Genomic DNA, 16,520 nt, shown 5'->3' with positions numbered 1-16,520 from the left:
CATCTTAGAACATGTTGCAGTTAGAAATGTATGATACACTTATCTGGACTGGATCAGGACTTCTAGTATTTTCATATCCTGGCTTTAGATTGCATACAGAGCTTCTAATAGCAGTCTGCAGTTAGGCAATAGCCGCTGCTGTTGCAAGTTGCAAGTAGTGAAAAACAGACTAATGAAAGTAGTTCTACTTTATGAGTTAGAGAGTGCCATAGAATATGATGGGGTCTATTGTCTGAGAACTAGAATCTGTAATGCAAGAGACTGTTAGCAGAAGGTGTAGATGTTAAATTGGATTTTAGCGCTATCAGCATAAATGACCATGTTGCTACCATTAGTTAAGAAAAAAAAAATAGTTTCAAAAGAAATATTATAGAAACAGATAGAATCATAGAATCATAGAATGGTTTGGGTTGGAAAGAACCTTAAGATCATCTGTTTCCAACCCCCCTGCCATGGGCAGGGACACCTCGCACTAAACCATGTCGCCCAAGGCTCTGTCCAACCTGGCCTTGAACACCACCAGGGATGGAGCATTCACAACTTCCTTGGGCAACCCATTCCAGTGCTTCACCACCCTCACTGTAAAGAACTTCTTCCTTATATATAATGCTTTGTATACTTCTGAATTTTAATGAAAAGACTTGGAGAATCATATCAGAATTATTAGTGTAAACTCTTAAATTATAAGCCCTCTGTAGAAACACACAGCCAAGAAATTTTAAAACAGGCATTCAGTTTTGGTCCAAAAAGTTCCTGTAGGAACAACAATGGCATTTAGACATCTAACTACTCAAAGATGACTGCCAATCAGGTACTTAGTTTCTTAAAAGATGCCATTTATGCACAATGATGGCCATGGACCAAGATGACATTTCTCTTAAGTATCAAGACTTGCATAAAATGGAATGTCTAACAAGCAATCATATATGGTTGAATGGCTGATGATGCATTTAATCTTAGTGTCATGGTTTAAGCCCAGCTGGTAACTCAGAACCACGCAGCCACTCACTCACTCCTCCCCTTCTTCCCCCCCTGCTTCAGGAGGGATGGGGAGGAGAATCGAAAGAATGTAAATCCCACGGGTTGAGATAAGAACAGTCCAGTAACTAAGGTGCCATACAAAACTACTACTACAACCACCAATAATAGTAATGATAAGGGAAATAACAAGGGGAGAGAATATGAAACTAAAAGGGGAAAAGGAAAATAAAACAATAAATACAAGTGATGCACAATACAATTGCTCACCACCCACCAACCGATACCCAGCCCGACCCAAGCAGCGATCTGGGCCTTCTGGGTAACTCCCCCCAGTTTATATACTGGGCATGATGTGCTGTGGTATGGAATACCCCTTTGGCTAGTTTGGGTCAGGTGTCCTGTCTCTGCTTCCTCCTGGCTTCCCATGCCCCTCCTCACTGGCAGAGCATGAGACTGAAAAGTCCTTGATTGGAGTAAGTATTACGTAGCAACAGCTAAAAACATCAGTGTGTTATCAGCACTGTTCTCAGACTAAAGTCGAAAACAGCACTGCACTAGCTACTAGGAAGGAGAAAAATAACTGTTACAGCTGAGCCCAGGACACTGAGCACAACATTTTTTATAGACATGAAGAGCCATTTCACGTTCCTCTTTCTCATTTTCCTACATAAATGTGATTCTGTTGTATACACTTTTCTAACATGGATGAGCTGTGCTCTGTGAAATTAAAAGCAGTAGCTGGACTGCTTTGAATCTGAATGAAGACATTCCTATTCAGTTCACATTGAAATACCAACAGCTTTCATTTATTTGAAATGACAGCAAAAATACAGAGTTAGGAATTGCCAAACAGTGGGTGAGATTTGCTGGTATGTCTTGCACAATAAGAAGACAAACACACCCCCCTAAAAAGTCAGTGAAAGTTGGGAACCTAATTTTTAGGGGTATCCAAGGAAAAACTCATTGTGTGACTGAGGGTTACCTACACTGCATCCTATTTCTTTGCACAGTGTAAACACTCCTGTACTTCTGTCTTCTTACTGCTAGCATCATAAAAGACTGACAGGGATCTGCACTGCAGGAGTAAGTCTGCAGTGATGTCTCAATGTCTCACCATACCTTGTGCAGGCATATCTACAGAAGCTTTAAAATAGTCAATGCAGATGCTAATAACTACATAGCATCAAATTATTAATATGAAAGTTATTTTCATATGTTTCAACTCAGAGGGTGACTTTCATGGAGCATTTTGAGTTCATACGTGTTTTCATTTAATGCTGAGGAAGCCTTGAGGAATACAATGCTGGCTACACAGGTATCTGGGCCATGTCAACCTGTTTTTTTCACATTCAGTAGTGTTTTTCTCCACTAACTGAGCTCTATCAACAACAGCAATGGGGAGAAACAATTTAGGCACTTCATTGTTGGAATCACAACAGTTATGTTTAGACATGCTCTTCTAGAAGTACAGCTGAGCATGTGTAGGTAAAACCAGCCATCCATCAACACTAAATTGTCAGTGTGTACTTAGAGAAGCTGGTCAGAAACATTGTTCTAAACTGGAAGAACATTTTCAAGATAAAGGAGTTGTTTAAATGCATCTCGAAGAGAAAAAAAAAGAATCATAAAGCTTTAATCCTTTTCTTCCAGCTTTCCTTTTCTGATTTGCAGCAAATTGCAAGATCAGCCTACATGACCCTGATTACATTTTCCCAAGCATTCAAAAACATTAGGTGAGTTTAGATAATAATTTGTTTAGTGGCATGGCTAAGAAACAAAGTTTAATAATCAACTAACAAGAAAAATGCCAGGCGCACAAAGCAAAAAGTGTTAAGTCTGGGAGTAAATGAGACTGTGTGTTCTCACTGAAATTTAGAAAGTTCACCTAATGTTATCAAAAGCTAAACACAGTAAATCTCTACTTAGAGTGCTAATGGTTTGTATCACCTTGGTCATTGCAGCAAAGGAATATTTATGTACATGACTTATAAAATCTAATTAGAAACAAATATGTTAAAAAAAAAGGAATTTAATTTGAACTATTATACTTTGGGGTTTTTTTAAGAAATCAGAGACCTTGGATTCTGGCAATAATTATCAAATTTCCGAAGAAGTCAACCATTCTAGAGAATCCAGCTGCCACTTAGATCTAAACTATAGTAATCCTGGAAGCCAGAACAGTTTTTAGGAAGAATGGAGCATAAACTGTCCCTTTTCACATGCTCATTACGAATGGTAAAAAGACTTCTGTACTCATTTCTTCTTATTAAGCTTCCAGCACCATCAAAATTAATACCTATTATCCTATACCCTATACCTTTCTATGCTATGATGCAGAAATTACAAGACCATTTAATTCCTAGAGCAAGCAATAGGATATCCACTGCCATATAGATTCCCTCTCAAGCTGAGTAGAAATTCATTTATTTAAAATATTATTGGAATATTTATGCTTTACCATTTAGCAGAAGTTGTTAATCCACTTGCACTATCACTTATGTAACCCAGAAGCTCAGTTCCAACTTTTTTCCCCCCACTTCCAATTTTTTTCTGCCTAACAAAGTTACACAGGTACAAAATGCTCATATTTGAGCAGAAAAAAAAGCCTTTGAGAATGTGGGTTTGCTAATTTCTGGCACAACTACCTTTCCTCTGAACTATCATGAATAAAGCCTTATCTCTATAAACTACAACTGAATCATAGTGATATTGAGGGCTGTTTGGAACTGCAATGATGCCTACAGAATTTCCTTCATTTTACTCCCATGTAACTAACTGTAAAATGTATGACTGCCTAGGATCCCTCCTGAGATATAAATTTTCACCAATTTGTCTTATTTTCAGCTCTACATTTTACTGAAGGAGACTACAGCAAGAAAGGAGGAGAATAAAGAATGAAGAGAGCGTTGTAGAAGTTCCCAAATTGTCTAGAGGAGCAGCCAGCCTGCGCACTATGTGGTTAGGCTGAGTAACATGTTCCCTCTTTAAAATTACTATACTTCAAATATGGGCTGTGAGAAATAATGCTTCATGCTTTCTAATGATACTGCTATGAGAATCTAAACACAAATTTCTTTCTCCTCCCTCATGATATTTTTTCGCCCTCCATATGGTGTTTTTCTAATCAGAAAATGTGTGCATCCAAGGTGATTTGGCAGCAGGTACCCTCACTGCAGGCATAAATACCATTCAGGCAGGTGTATTCCATTACATTTTGTGTTCAAGCTGAACTCTGCTAATGGTTCAACCACAGTAAATGGAACCAGTAGAGTGGGAAGATACCAGGATTTGGGTGTGCTGCTCAGAATCTGACATATTTGAAAACCAGTCTCATAAATGCCATATCTGACATTTTGTATTAGAGGTCCCAAATTTCCCATGAGCTGAAATTTCCTATATGTGTTTCCTGTCTGTATTGCATATAGATATTTGTCAAAATGTGTAAAATAAATAGTCTTTAAAAGTTACAATCCTTCATTCAGTCACTCAAATAATATATGTAGATCTTATTTTTCAGTAATTACATTTCCAAAGAGCAGAGTTCTTTCAGTATATCAAATTGCTATTGACATATGCCATCCATCTTAAATACTGTTTCCAGCATTCTAATTTCTTTTTCTAATCATGGGTCTGTGATGACAATATTTTGTTAAAATATTAAAACAATATTTTGTGTGCAATTCATATTTTACCAAAATTTAAAATGGCAAGAAAAGGATGAGTATTCAATTTATTTTCTCTTCTCAATTAATACAGCAATTAAGGGGTATAAAACTGGCTTAATTGGGTTGCCATGGCAACTAATTGCCTGATTTTTTTTCCAAAATAGCATGTTTTAGGTGGAATCGATCTGTTGCAATTTAATTATGTACATCACAAAGTGAGAGGACAGGTTAGATATATGTAAGGAAAAGTTCTAACTGCAAGTTGTTACACATCTCTCTGTTGCTCCAGCACTTTCTAGATGTTGTTTGTTACTGTTCATTATACATAGCACAGAATGAATATTTTTACTTTTAACGATTAGGAGTATTGAGACTTGCACAATAAATGAGATTTGGAATTGCTTGGGTGTAGTTCAGCTGGTCCTTGGAAACAAGGAAAAAATACCCTGACTCACTTCTTCCTTATTTTGCTTTGCATGTGCCACAGGGAAAGGGCAGTAGTGCCACTCAGCTGGCTGCTTTGTACATATGCAACTGGACACAGTCAGAGAAGCAATACCAGGTTGTGGACTGGCCAGCGTAGGTCAAGGCAAACACTGGAATCACACCAATCTAGAATCACACCTTTTTATGGGCCTCCATATCTCCTAACCCTTACCTTGCACAAATACACAAACTCCATTAAACAGAGGTCTCTGCTCCTGGAGTTTATTTCCAGCAGCTCAGCCCTGCTGTGCCTGCGGGTGGCTGCTGTGCCAATGCTTCTCCTGCCAAATACTGGAGTGGTGGTGTCACATAGGGAGCAAACCATTTTCAGAAAAGAAAACGGTTCCTTTTAGTCATGCAGTGTTGCTGTAAGAACTTACACTTACTGTGACTTAGTGCACTTAAAGCTACATCAGTTAAATTTTTGAACCCTTAACTCCATCTCTGAGTATCATCTTTAACACCTGGAAGAGATGTCACATTTTTAAGGACATTTATCCTCCTCTATGTTTAATGTAATAGAAGTACTTATAGTCCCAATTTCTGTCTCGGTGGTTCCCTGGTGATGAGAACAACAGGGCAGGAGGGTGGCATGCTTCCACTAGCTGAGGGGCTCTATCTCAGTGGGAGCCCATTGCTGTCAGGCTTTGCAGCACCACCACAGCACAAGGAGAGCGAAGCTGAAAACTGCATTTAACCAGATCAGCAAGGCTGAGTATTAGTGTTTCCTCACTTGGCACCAACAGCTGACATAATTCCTGGAGAGTTAGCATGACTGACCTTATGAGAAAAACAAACAGGTATTCTGCTTTACAATAGTCATCCCAAATACTCCACCATGGAATAGAATCTGTAGGATGACACTACAACATGGTCACACAGAAAATTTGGAAGGTCTGTTCCAAGAAGATTTCTCAAACTCAAATGATTTTTGTCTGTATTTAACATGTGTGTTTTACAGTTACACTCCCAATAATTGCACTGTGTGCTTGTGATACTGCATTGGTTTTAGTGATTAGAATTCTAAATTTGGGAAATAAAATGATCACCATTATTGGCACTTTTGTTAATTAAATGAAATCTCTGACGTTTTCCAAGTTTGCATAAACCTCACTTTGCCCCATTATGAGCTCATTCTCAGATTAAACACAGTTCATGACACTTATTTTAATGTGTTAACTCTGCTTCATATTTCCTACTGGTGCTTAATTTCTTCTTTAATAGACCAGAGACTCTATGTCCAGACAAGTCTTTAATAAAAAGTTTTCAAATTCTAAAGATGCTACCACGACCTTTACTAAAATCAAAAGTACAAAGAAAATTAGGATATTCATTCCAAAAAGTCCCTTTCTAAGTGAAATTCCCCCCAATAAAATGTCAGACTTTATTATCTACAAAATTAGTACTGTGTCCATCAATGTTGCTCTTACCCATTGTTTCAATTACATTTGGGAAGGTACAGGAACCGTTTAGATCAGAAATAACATAATTCATACTTTACATTTATCTGCAGTTAATTTGATAATGCTGAAAAATAATATCATAAAGTTAAAAAATAATGTAAACAACTAAATTACTTCCTGCAGTGGAATGACTATTTTCTATGGTCCATTCATGGTTACTGTCCTACTAGTAAAGAATAGTTTGGTGATTTACTGAAAAAGGATAAAGATGTGATGGATTTATATAAAGAACTACCGACCATGAAGCTCCTGGTTTTACTTCTGACAGAAATCTTCAACATTTTACAAATAAGAAAAATGCCCTGGCACTTGTCCCCTGCACTGAAGCGTAATAACAAGAAGCCAGTGCCTGCTGAATCCAGTGACAGATTCTCTATTGACATCAGTGAAAGGGGATGAAAAAAGTATCACTGTGGGTTTTGTTTTCAGCTGCCTCCACTCTTCACCTGAGATAGTACACGAATGTGAGGTCGTTTTAAAAAGAGGTGATCATGGAATGTGATGGGACAACAGTATCTTTTCTGTAATTATATAAACTCTATATGCTGTGAATATTAATAGAAAATAATATGTTTATTTACTGGTTTAGTGTATGTCTAAGGTCCTTTAGCAAGGTCTAAGGTCTTATTTTATTTTAGAACCTCACCTTATTACAAACACTGTTAAAAATCAGTGCACAGCTCAGACACCCTCCACCAGTAAGCATCATGTTTGCAGTCCCTTATACTGACAATTAGCAAAGTTAATGCTGCTGAAACTCCTGCTAGTGCTGTCAAAAACTGAACTTGGAGAAGAGGGATGAGGCACATGATGTGGCCACACAGACATGCAGATGTCTAACTGAGCTGCCTTGTGTGGGAAGCCTTGCAAGCACCAGCGTGGTGCTGGGCCTGGACTGAGGTGCTGTGTTATGCTTGGAGCTGCACTGGGCACCAGCTCATACTGCTGGACTATGCACTGGACGCTACCAGGGCTCTCCTATATTCCCCAGTTAAGAGAAGGGAAGTCTATGGCAGCTCAGACTTCCTCAGTGCATGTGCCAACTCATCTCAGATATGACTTGGAGGTAAGATGATAGTCAAAAGAAAGAATAAGCTGCATTGAATGGTTTTGGAAAAAGTATCTTTGATTATGTATGGGGTTTTTTTTTTCCCTCTCCTCCCTTTTCGCCCCAAGTCTGTTAGCCCAAGCAAATGACTTGCTTTATTGGAAATGCCTCTGAATGTTCAATTTATCATTTTATCTCATTTGGCAATTCATAATCCTGCCTTTGGCTGCCCTCTCACATAAAAGTCCTGACCATATTAAACAGTATTAGACAGGCTGCACTTACTAACCTGAACAGAGAGACTTGCAGTCCATGGACAATGCTGTTTTAAAGAGAATGCATACAGTCATGTTCAATCTAATTTTCTTCCTTTTTAAGTTAACATAACCTTCTTTTAAAGTCCTGAAAGAATTCTGCATTCATTCCATATTATTCTACCACAATTTGGCTTGTCATCTAATGTAATATCCCTTTTCAAGACAGACATTAGCTATGATGGGTAGAAAAATGAAGTGGGTTTCACAGCTTTGCTAGTTAGCATTATTAGTGGCCTGGAAATAACTTGGGGAACACATTCCCAGGGATATTATCAGTCCCAGTCATAAATGCAGGGGACGAGGCAGACCCCCAAACCTACCCCTTGAAATCAGTTGTAAAACTTCCTTTAGCCACAGAGTAGACTGAGACTGTAGACTGGCAGCACATGGAGCAACCTGCAAATAGAACAATCCAGACACAATGGACAGTGTGGGAACTGCAGCTTGCCTGTCCCCCCTCAGGCCTGCCCAAGGAGCAGGACTGCTCCCCAGCAGGCCCCAGCACCACTCTCCTGGCCAGCTATGACTAGAGGCAAGTGTCTCTGCATGATTGAGGCTGGGGCTCCAGAGGAGCTCCTGCTCCTCTTGACTCCCCACATCCCACTTTACATATTTATACAGACCAGCAGAAATTTTTTCCAGTTACCAACCTGCCTCCAAGATTAATGTGTTTCAAAAGTTGTTGGGTAATTAATCCAGGGTGATACAGACCACGAGGTTAATATCAGCTATTTAAGTTCTGCTATTTATTGCCACTTCCACATTTGGCTGAGCTACATACAGTGAAGTAGTACAATACCCCTGAATGATAATTATTAACACCTTAGCATGACAGTACTAAATGCACACATGTGGTTTCCAATTACTTCATTCAAAGAAGTCAATAACGTTGGAGTAGATTAGCTCCTGCACTAACTGTACTGCAGAAATAAACACAGCAACAGCCACCTGAATTAGCTGCTGACTCAGTGCCTCAACTGAACAGGATTCCTTTCTCTGATCCACATTAAATATCTTCTCTTGCTCTGCTCTTCAGTGCACACACCCCTTTCCCTTCTCTCATTTTTCCAGAATGGAAAAAAAACCTGGGAATTAAGAATGGTCACTTAGCAGTGAGATTCTTGGCTTAGAATAGATGAACAATGAATGTTACCACCCTAAGCAGAACATAAAGGTACACCCCCAAATCCACTTTCATTCAGGCTGGTTTCCACAGTTGTAAATATTCGGCTTCTTGTTCTATCATCTATTCTCTTTGAGAATATTCGACTCCACCTGTAAACCATCTTCAACCTTTTCCTTTTAATAATCTGTCAATAATGTTATCCTGAATTTTGACTTTCATTGTACTGGTGTACCAGATTTTAAGATGTATTTAAAAAATCTTTATCTAATAGCAAGTAAAAGACAGAAATAAGTTTAGTGCCACATTTTCCATGGAAATTTCCTAAGAAAAATACGCATATGAATATATAAGTAAATCATCATCTCAGCAGAATTCTTTTTCTTTTATACTTAAGGTGATACAGCAGACTTCCAATATCTGAAGGGGGCCTACAAGGATGCCAGAGAGGGACTCTTCATCAGGGACTGTAGTGATAGGACAAGGGGTAATGGGTTCAAACTTAGATAGGGGAAGTTCAGGTTGGATATAAGGAAGAAGTTCTTTACTGTGAGGGTGGTGAGGCACTGGAACAGGTTGCCCAAAGAAGTGGTAAATGCTCCATCCCTGGCAGTGTTCAAGGCCAGGTTGGACAGAGCTTTGGGCAACATGGTCTAGTATGAGGTGTCCCTGCCCATGGCATGGGGGTTGAAACTAGATGATCTTGAGGTCATTTCCAACCCTAACTGTTCTATGATTCTATGATATTTTCTTTTTCCTGTCAGGCCCTTCAAATATTCCCTGAGTCATGTGGTTACAAAAATGTAGAATTACTCTCCTAAAAAGAACATTTTACAATTCATCACCAGGGCTAAACCAGCTGCAGCTGTGAACAAGCGTTAGCACATTAGCTGTTATATTACAGACAAATCTTTCTTTTATTTAGTTTGTGCCTTTAGCTCTGGAGATTTGGAGCATTCAGGATTTTCTCTTCCTTTCTCTGCTCCAAAGTCATTCACTGAATTTTCACTAGATGATAGTTAAATTTTAATTATATTTGACAGAAGGAACTTTAATCCACACAATATGTAAAAAATGATGCATTTTAACAAGGGTTTTTACTTATGTCTTTATTGTCACAGTCATTGTACTGAATAGAATTGAGCATATCATGAATGAGTTGTTATTGGTATTTAGGCACCTTAGGCTTACTAACTGCAAATATTATGAAGAAATTAACTCTGAAAAAGATGATTTATGACTTTCTGAGAATGTTCACAGACTATTTGCATCTAGCATTAAGATCTCAGCGTAGGAATAAATGGTGTGAGACATAACCTTAAATCAAAGCTGTTCTAAGCTTGAAGTTTTAAATTAAAATTCCTCTATTTTCTGTTGGTCATGATGATCTCTAATACCTTTAGGTGGCTGCCTAGCAAAGTGCTGAAGCATATGCTGAACTTCACACGTGCACCTTTTTGAACTGAAAATTTCAAGCAGGGAAAAAAAGGCCTGTACTTTAATGAACATGATCCATAACAGTTACTCACCACTGTCTATTGCCAGGAAGAGAGCCGTGTAGATGTTATTCTGAACATGAAGAGATTCCAGATCCAGGATAGCAGTGGTAGCAATGGTACCATTTGTAGGGTTGATTTCTAGCCAGCCTGCTGGATCCTTGTAAATTGAATACCTAAATAAAAATATAGAAGTTGCTAACCAATTATATATCTAGACATAAAAGAATTACATTACTACAAAAGAATATGTCTTTGCACTCACTGGCTTTCATGGGGTTGATGATACTTAAAAAATACAATTTAAACCTTCCCTTTGAGATAGTTCATTATTGTTAGCCTTATCTGACAGATGGAGATACAGAGAGGTTTGAGTCAATTTCTTTGGATACATACATTCCCCAAAAGCTTAGTACAGAAATCAATATTTAAAATATTTTGTAGGACCTGTTTTCTACTGCTGTGTTATACAGCTGAGTACCTGAACACTTCCCATGGATTCAGCCTCAACGCTGGTATTTACAGACTCCAGCATTTCCCAGTGCTCCTTTTTCCAGACTCAAAATTCTGGCTGGACTAGGAGTCATAGTTGTAATTTATTTTTGAGTGGTTTTCTTTTTTTTTTCCTTACAATTAGTTATTTTGGATGAGGCTGGAAATGTAATAATTTGTGGGGTATGGTAACAAAAAGAGGGTTAGATAATGGATTCACGAGCTCTAGCGTGAACTGATTATAAGCTGTGAGAGACTGATCTGAAATCAGACTCCACTGTCCATTGTCTCAAAGATTGGTATGAGAAGCTGAGATGGAATTCCACCTATCATCTTTTGTCTCAGAGATGGGTGGGAGGAGTTAGTTAAGACTCCCAATATACATTGCCTGGGAGAAGGGTGTGAGGAGCTGAACTGGGACTCCACCCTCCATTGCCTGAGGGATGAGTGGGAAAGAGCTAAGACTCTTCCATCCATTATCTCGAGGATTGGTGTGAGGAATTGCTGCCCATTATCCCAAGAATTGCTGCAGACAGGCGCAGTTGAAGAGCTGGCTGCAAGACCAGGGAAACTGGACCACCAGGAACATGACATTAAGAACAGAGGTACTCCCCCCAACTCATTATAAAAGGGGGAAAAGGTAATCACAAAAAGGAGCCATTGACATGAGGATGACTCCAGAAGGATAGATCCGTGAGGACACTCTCCACCGATGACTACTACGGACCCTGAGGGATACCCTCCATGAGACATTGCCATGAGGGCAACTCCATCGGGACATCTCCAAGGGTACCTTCAAGGGGACAACTCTGGAAGGACACCTCCATGAGGACACCTGCCTCTGATGACTACTAGGGACTCTTGGGGGACACTCTGCTCCAGTACTGACTACGAACCCTGAAGGACTCCCACCACCTAGGATACCGACTATGGATCCCCAGGACACCACTGGGTCCACGGTGGTGTCTCTCTCTCTCTGCATCCTGAATCTTTCCAATCTGTCCTATAATAATTGTCTTTTCGTAATAAACCAACTGATTTATTACGGTACTTGACCTCGTTTGCATCTTAATTTCACTCTTGGGATCACGAACGAAACAGGGGTTTTCTCCAGTTGGACCCTGACATACGCAGACCCAGTTTGTGTACGTTTTCTGCAGTCTGTGATCTGTAGTTTCCTGCTGCTGCTGATTTCAAATAGATGCTCAGAATCTTGGAATAATTCAACCACATACATGTTGTCTAAATAAGGATTTGAAAATGCTGCCTGCCAAGATCCCTCAATACAAAATCCTCTGTTGTGCTTTCTTTGCATTAATCAGCACAAATATTTAGACCATGTTACTGGAAATATTTAGATTGTAGAGTTTATGCACTGAGAACTGCCCTACTTGACTGAAGTAAGAAACATAAGAATGTTCATTAGGGCCTAATTCTATAATCAGTTAAATATATTAAGCAATATAACAACACAGAGCTGAATTAACTGGTACCAATTCTCTCTCCAGTGAAAAGCGTGAATATTTTAAACCAAAGCTCCAATCGTATAAACAATACTTAGTATAATAACCTGTTTATCTTTTTTGTAGTGAATTGTTATAGGTCATAAACAGCCATAAAATCTTCTACAGACATTTTAAACTATAAGTAATTGACACAAAACCTGTTATTATTTAATAAGTATGTGCCTAGCCAGTGCCTCATAGTGGCATTCATCTGAAAGGTTGTCCTGGGTTCAGCTATAGCAGTCATTTTTCTCCTGCTTAGTAGCTGGTGCAGTGCTGTGTTTTTTAACTTTCAGCCTGGGAACAACGCTGATAACACCGATGTTTTTAGTTGTTGCTAAGTAATGTTTATTCCAACCAAGGACTTTCTCAGTCTCATGCTTTGCCAGGGAGGAGGGGAAGCCGGGAGGAAGCAGAGACAAGACACCTGACCCAAACTAGCCAAAGGGGTATTCCATACCACAGCACGTCATGCCCAGTATATAAACCAGGGGGAGTTACCCAGAAGGCCCAGATCACTGCTCGGGTCAGGCTGGGTATCGGTCGGCGGGTGGTGAGCAATTGTATCCTCTCCCCTTGTTATTTCACTAATCATTATTATCATTGGTGGTAGCAGTAGTGGTTTGTATTATACCTTAGTTGTGGGACTGCTCTTATCTCAACCCGTGGGAGTTACATTCTTCCCATTCTCCTCCCCATCCCTCTGGGAGCGGGGGGAGGAAGAAGGGGGGGGGGAGTGAGCGAACGGCTGTGTAGTTCTGAGTTACCGGCTGGGCTCAAACCACAACAGTTCTTTGTGGCGCCCAACGTGGGGCACGAAGGGTTGAGATAACGACAGATCTGACCAGAGTGTGTTTAATCATATTTGTGATAAGCATTCATTGTTACTACTCGCCACAATGGTGATTATTTGGCTCTCAGACTTGTTGCGCTTGATCTCAGAGTTTCAGCATGTTGTACCTTCCTTACAGCCACTATTTGCTGTTTTAGTGTTTATCGGCTGGGGGGCCTGGGCTAAGGTTCTTGTTTCACTGTACTTCATGGTAATGACTTGTAATACAATAGACTCATTGATCATGAAACTGGTCTGGTTTGTGCTTCCAGCGTGGCCATCACCACTATACATTGGGAGGTATATAATGAAATATTTTAGCAATTGCATATCTTTTTTTTTCTCCTCGGGGGGTCAGCTTATGAAGGAGGCATTCTCTTTCACCCCCTGTTCCCCCACCAGCCTATTTGCAACAGCAGTTGAGAGTTCTGAAGGTTTTAGATGGCCTTTGAGTACCCTTGAAACCTGCTGATTGTGCTGGGGATCAGCATGTTGGCAAACATACGGAGTGTGTTTTAAGCACGGCCATCCCATCGTAGGAACATCCTATTTCGTTTAATCTCAAAAATTCAGCAGTATCAGGTTCAAATCTGGTCTAGGGTTAGACGACGATATAGGAGGACCACCAGGAGATTTTCCCTGAGGCTGGACAGTTATGAGTGGCAGGGTGTGTGGGATAGTATGGGCAAGTACCTAGGCCAGTGGGCCCTTCCAGTGCTTTGGAACTTCACCACTGAACAAGTGCAACATCCGGAAAAACTAGTAAAACACTTAAACGAGGTGTGCTGTCGTCCTGGTTATACCAGAGAGGGACAAATCTTGGCAACGTGCTGGGGCTTGGCCTATGCCTACAGAGCCCTGATCAACACTATCCAGCACCTTCAAAGGGAAAAAAATGTCTCTGGATCTGATGGCAAAGCAACAGACAACGCAGCTATGCCAACTACAAGCACAGCAGCTACTCAGACCCTGACCACAACAGTCAACACAGCTACTCCAAGTACAGCAGCTACATCAACCCCAGTGACAAGCACAACAGCTACTCAAACCCTGACCACAACAGACAACGCAACTACTCCAACTTCAAATACAGCAGTTACACCAACCCCAGTGACAAGCACAACAGCTACTCAAACCCCGACAGCAACAGACAATGTGGCTACTCCAAGCACCGCAGCCACACCAACCCCAGTGACAAGCACAGTAGCTACTCAAACCCCGACAGCAACAGACAATAAAGCTACTCCAAGCACCGCAGCTACACCAACCCCAGTGACATGCACAGTAGCTATTCAAACCCCGACAGCAACAGACAATGCAGCTGTTGGTGTTACTCAACTCCCAAGCACAACAGCTGCACCAACCCCAGAAATAGACATTGCAACCACTCCAATCCTAGTGGCAGACACTGCAGCCACTCCAACCACAGTGACAAACACTGCAGCTAAACCAAATGTCCAGTTTGTGACAATGTCTGTTGCCCCTGTAACCAAAAGCAGACGAGAGGCACAAAGAGCAACCAGCGAAGTGAAGAAAGATGAAGACCCAATGCCATTACTACATGCAACAGCATCTGAACAAGAGTTACTACTACGTGGATCAGAGGAAGAGGAAGAAGAAGAAGAGGTCACTTCTCGACCCCGGACCTCAACCGAGCTGCGGAATATGCGAAAAGATTTCACCCGTCTTCCAGGGGAGCACATTGTCACCTGGTTGCTCCGATGCTGGGACAATGGGGCCGACGGTCACGAACTAGAAGGTAGGGAAGCCAAGCAGCTGGGATCACTTGCTAGGGAAGGAGGAATTGACAAAGCGATTGCAAGAGAGAAGCGAGCCCTCGGTCTTTGGAGGCGGCTCCTGGCAGCTGTGAAGGAAAGGTTTCCCTATAAAGACGATATTACGAGTCGCTCAGCCAACTGGACCACGATAGAGAAAGGCATCCAGTCCCTGAGGGAATCAGCCATTCTAGAGATGATCTATCGCAGGCCGGATGCCAGGAACACATCCGTAGACCCAGATGAAGTCGAATGTACACGACCCATGTGGCGGAAACTTACACGGAGTGCGCCATCATCATATGCCCACACATTGGCATCAATGACCTGGAATGACGGAATATCACCAACAGTGGATTGCCTGATTCGTCAACTTCGAGAGTTCGAAGACAATCTCACCCCTTCCATCATTTCAGCTGTGGAAAAACTGTCCCAGGAGTTCAAACAATTGAGAGATGATTTATCCGATCTATCCAGCTCCCCACGCGTACCAACCCATGTCTCAGCTATTAACAGAAGGCGCCCTACTGCTCAAGAGAGAAAATATAGGAGGTACACGCCACGGGCCACCCTATGGTTTTCCCTGCGGGATCATGGAGAAGACATGAGAAAGTGGGATGGAAAACCTACTTCAGCTCTGGAGCAACAGGTGAGTGAACTGAAGAGGAGAACAATGGTCAAGGATGATCCTCCCAGGAAAGCTGCTGCTCCAGTCTCTGGTGAGCAGTTTCCCAGATGGAGTGAAAGAGCTGATTTTCCTCCAGCTCCTGTGATAAGGAATACTAATCCCTTTCCACAAGACAGAAGTGGAGAATTTTATGATCACTATTAGAGGGGCCCTGCCTCCAGCCAGGTGGAGGAGAGGGATAATCGGGTTTACTGGACTGTGTGGATCAGATGGCCTGGCACATCAGTCCCACAGAAGTATAAGGCTCTAGTAGATACCGGAGCACAGTGTACTCTGATGCCATCAAGGTATCAAGGGGTGAAACCCATTTATATTTCTGGAGTGACAGGAGGATCCCAAGCGTTAACTATACTGGAAGCTGAAATCAGCCTGACTGGGAGGAAGTGTCAAAAGCACCCCATTGTAACTGGTCCAGGGGCTCCATGCATCCTTGGCATAGACTATCTCAGGAGAGGGTATTTCAAAGACCCAAAAGGGTATAGATGGGCTTTTGGTATCGCTGCCTTGGAGACAGAGGAAATTAAGCAGCTGTCCACCTTGCCCGGTCTCTCAGAGGATCCTTCTGTTGTGGGGTTGCTGAAGGTCGAAGAACAACAAGTGCCAATTGCGACCACAACAGTGCACCGGCGGCAATATCGCACCAACCGAG

At 41.2% G+C, this 16,520-nt stretch overlaps 1 protein-coding gene across 1 annotated transcript in view; it reads right to left on the bottom strand.

The window, feature by feature from the left end:
- The window catches only part of LOC115619248 (cadherin-13), a 297,405-nt gene that overhangs the window by 14,731 nt on the left and 266,154 nt on the right, over positions 1–16,520 (bottom strand). Inside the window, exon 9 of the mRNA XM_030511297.1 lies at positions 10,613–10,755. Within this exon, the coding sequence (XP_030367157.1) occupies positions 10,613–10,755 (143 nt within the window). The remainder of the gene's footprint in view (positions 1–10,612; positions 10,756–16,520) is intronic.

This window comes from Strigops habroptila, chromosome W (genome assembly GCF_004027225.2).
Source record: "Strigops habroptila isolate Jane chromosome W, bStrHab1.2.pri, whole genome shotgun sequence".
In the NCBI taxonomy this organism is placed as follows: domain Eukaryota; kingdom Metazoa; phylum Chordata; class Aves; order Psittaciformes; family Psittacidae; genus Strigops; species Strigops habroptila.
The sequence above is the reverse complement of the archived record's forward strand: the minus strand, read 5'-3'. Positions and strand labels throughout refer to the sequence as shown.